The sequence below is a fragment of the Manacus candei genome, unplaced genomic scaffold, assembly GCF_025592945.1.
Source record: "Manacus candei isolate 608988 ecotype Guabito, Panama unplaced genomic scaffold, ASM2559294v1 h1tg000082l, whole genome shotgun sequence".
NCBI classification, from domain to species: domain Eukaryota; kingdom Metazoa; phylum Chordata; class Aves; order Passeriformes; family Pipridae; genus Manacus; species Manacus candei.
Window position 1 is genome coordinate 3,632,608 of NW_026138130.1, and position 3,790 is coordinate 3,636,397.

The 3,790-nt window shown below is 46.3% G+C and overlaps 1 protein-coding gene across 1 annotated transcript; it reads left to right on the forward strand.

Annotated features, from left to right (window-relative positions):
- The first annotated feature begins 38 nt into the window (after positions 1-38).
- SPCS1 (signal peptidase complex subunit 1) lies at positions 39-2,751 on the forward strand. The gene is made up of 4 exons (XM_051811493.1): positions 39-214; positions 1,156-1,215; positions 1,534-1,620; positions 2,565-2,751. Exons 1-4 carry the CDS (start codon positions 179-181, stop codon positions 2,685-2,687), a joined length of 306 nt encoding a protein of 101 aa, XP_051667453.1. The 5' UTR covers positions 39-178; the 3' UTR covers positions 2,688-2,751.
- The last annotated feature ends 1,039 nt before the right edge of the window (positions 2,752-3,790 follow it).

Sequence of the window (3,790 nt, forward strand, 5' to 3'; positions counted from 1 at the left end):
ACCGGGGCCGGCGGGGCTCGGGGCGGGGCGGCCGGGGCGTGTTTCCGGCCAGCTCAGCAGCCACCTTCCGCTGCCGCCGCCGCCGCCGCCGAGCCCCCGGTCCCCGCCTCACCGGGCATCGCGGGCAGCAGCGCCCTGACGAGCAGCAGCGGGAGGAGGCCGCAGAGGCGCCGCCGCCATGCTGAGCGTGTTCCGCTCCATCCCCACGCAGATGGTGGGTAGGGCCCGCCGGGCCCCGGCACCGGGGAACGGCGGGGAGGGATGTCCCCTGTGGGGTTGGGTGTCTCCTGCGGGGTTGGGTGTCCCCTGCATCCCCCGCGGGGTTGGTACCTGTGTGCGAGGCACGTAGGAGCTGCAGGGTGAATCCGTATAATTCCGGTTTATGAGCTGGGAAGCGGAAATTTAACGTGCTCTAGTGCAGAGCTGTGCAGGGGACATCCCTCCGTGCTTTCGCGCCTGGGCTATAGACAGAAGGCAACGCGTGCTCGCTAAGAGCCAGGTTTTCTAAAGTCATGCAAACTCTGGAGATCACCCAGTCCAACCCCCCCTGCCCAGGCAGGGGCACCTGGAGCAGGTGATACAGGAACAAGGCCAGGTGGGTTTGGAATGTCTCCAGAAAGGGACACTCCACACCCTCCCTCTGCAGCCGGTTCCAGGGCTCTGCCACCCTCACTGGTACTTCCTCGTGTTGAGGTGGAACTTGTGTTTTAGTTTATGGCTGTTGCTCCTCATCCTGTCTCTGGGCACCACTGAAAGGAGTCTGGCACCATCCTCTTGGCACCCACCTTGGAGACATTTACATGCATTAATGAGATCCCCTCTAAGTGCCACACACACACTGTATCTCCCCAGGCACACACTCTGCCGTGCTGTTACAGCTTTTTCTTAGTGATGTTAAGCTGACTACAGTGATATTTTGAACTGGCATTACCTACCTTGAACAGGCAGCACTTGCTTCTGTTTCCTGGTGGTGTGGTTGAGCCTGAAGGGTAGGTGTTCCCAGGCACTGTAAGAAAAGTAATTCCAGTCTGGTTTGAAAATTGAACAAAAGAGCTGAGAACCCGTGGTCAGGCTGAGTGTGGGCTCTAACCTGAAGGAGTTTAACGGGCAGGTTTGTGTTTTGAATGACTGACCAAAAAGTGTCTCTTTTCACAGGACTACAAGGGCCAAAAATTAGCAGAACAGATTTTTCAAGGAATCATTCTTGTCTCTGCAGTAAGTATACTAGAACTGTGGGTGAGAACATAAAAGGAGCATTTTGTTTTCTGATTTTACAAACATTTTTTTTCTGATTGTTTGGGGTCATTAAAAGCTTTAGACAAAATCAGAGGGGCTGTCATGTGTTAAACTTTACATCTCCCCATGTTTTACTTTCATTATTGGCCAGCAATTTTGAAAAGAACGTTAGAAAGGTGGAGGAACTGTGCTTTTGAAAAACCTGTATTCTCCTGCTTCCCCTCCCAGTTTAATCATGGCATAGGAAATGTTTTTCTTAATTTAGAGTTTGATTTTTTTAATACACTTTTTTCCCAGGTAATTGGTTTTATCTATGGATACGTCACTGAACAGTTTGGATGGACTGTCTACATAGTTATGGCTGGATTTGCTTTATCATGTTTGGTAAGAATTTTTTGTCTGCAAACTAGAAAATACATGCACTATTTAACCTGGAATAATAGTTAAATTAAGAGGCTGCCAGCACAGACTAATGTTTGCTATGTAATTCAGATTGTTAATACATATTTGTACTTCCTTTGATCTGCACAAAGCACTCTGCAGGCCAGTAAGTGCCTTTTCTGAAATGCTAGCAGGATTTTAGAGAACACTGCAATTAAGTATTGGGTTTGAGTACATTTTTCACTTCAGTTAAATGTTACTGTTAAGTCCAGCTGACAGCATTGGTAATAGAAAGGACAGTGAGGCTTCCTGTGCAGTAGGAGCTTGTCACAAGAATTTTGCAGCTGGCCCATGCTGCCCGAGGAGAGCGGCAAGAAGGCAGAGTATGGAATTAGAGGAGTAATTCCTTATTCATACACACAAGGTGTCCCATTCCAATTGGGGCACACTGAATCCAGTCTTACACGTGGTTCCTATGCTTTTCAAGAGTTCAGATACAACAGGATTTGACCAATCTCTACTTAACTCACACACACACACACACACAGACACACACACAACTGCTTTGAAAAGCCACTATAATTCTCTGGCATCACCATCCATCTGCTCCTTACTTACTTGAGCATCCCTGAGTTCCTCTGGCCAGAGTTACTGATCCACGATGCCAGGCAAGGGGAGGGTCTCATAGCAGTGTTAGGATGTGCTGGGATGCTGGTGCCACCTCGGGAGTCCCTTTTTCTTCAGAGTGGGTGCTGTCCTCCTCCTTGCAATGACCTGGGGTCATGACCACGCAGTATAAACTGTAAATACATGTGCCTTTATAGCATGAAATCGTGTGAGTCTTCTTAGATAGAACAGTTAAGGATTAAGATTTTCCTAACAAGCTGTACAAAACAGCTCTTTAGCATCTCAGTGTACCTGTTCTGACTCCATCCCTTGTCCCCCAGCTGACGCTCCCTCCGTGGCCCATGTACCGCCGCAACCCCCTCAAGTGGCTGCCTGTGCAGGAGTCGGGCACGGAAGACAAGAAGGCAGCAGACAGAAAGCCAAAGAGACACGCCAAAAGCTAAAAATTACGGTTCTTCACACTGTTACTTTGTTAAATTTTGTTAAATGAATTTCCACTGGGAGATACTTCTTGGCTTAGTTGTTTGGTTTTTTAATTAGTGCTTTGTATCCTGCCATCCACCAAGCCCCTCGGAGAGCATGAAGGCTCTGAAGCTGGTCTGGAGCTTCAGTGAAGTCACTGGGAACACAAGGATGGGCAAAGGGTAAAGCAAATACCTGATGAAATTCTTCTGTGCTGTATTCATCTCTCAGCCACCTGTAAAAGATTGCTCACACAGGTAGTTAATGTATCAGACTGGCCTCTCTGATAGTTTAGACAAATTTGTTCCATGTCCTCCCTGTAGCGTTCAGTTACTGGATGTTTCCCCCCCCTCCACATTAGCTGGTACCCCTTCTTTGGCAGAGTACATCATGATTATGATTCTGTGTGTCTAAACACTGTACAGTAATTTATGTAACTTACATTTTTTCTAGTTAATATTTCGGTTTCCAGCACAAGTTGTACTGGCTTTTGCAATATCTTCTTAGCAGCAGAAACTTAAATAACTTTAGAAGGCTACTGGAGGTCACATCTCACTCAGGTATTTTAGTAAAAAGGAACACAGTGAATCAAATCAAGTCCAGTTAAGCTACTGTTGTAGCATAAAAGATAATACAGACCTGGACTTATACTGAAATATTTCTAACCATGTGTAAAACAAGCTTGTAACAAGTACTGTGAAACAGTATGTACCCCACAGCTCTGAAAATCACTAAGAACTGCAAACTGTTCTGGGATAGGAGACTGAAGAGTGGCATTTTTTGTTTAAAATAAATTTCCCTGGGAAGAGAAAGTAACATTTTGACTCTGCAAAATACAATAGGTCTTGAAACATTGTAACTTGAGCATCTAGTACATGAGAGGCCACAGGATCCATAGGTATGGCATTTTTCTTTTACTACTGACTCATGTCGGAAACCCCTCTCACAGGTGCTGGAGGTCACAATATTTCAGCTACAGGCAGGAAGAGAGACAGGTTGTTCATTTAGAATTTTATTTTACAAATTCAATTTATTTGACTTCTTTATCCTTTAAAAAGAACATGTGCTTTTTCTGTAGGGATGG

Coding starts and splice junctions, on each gene's coding strand:
- SPCS1 (XM_051811493.1), top strand. CDS start 179: ATGCTGAGCGTGTTCCGCTCCATCCCCACGCAGATG. Junction 215..1,155: donor GCTCCATCCCCACGCAGATG/GTGGGTAGGGCC, acceptor CTCTTTTCACAG/GACTACAAGGGCCAAAAATT. Junction 1,216..1,533: donor GAATCATTCTTGTCTCTGCA/GTAAGTATACTA, acceptor CTTTTTTCCCAG/GTAATTGGTTTTATCTATGG.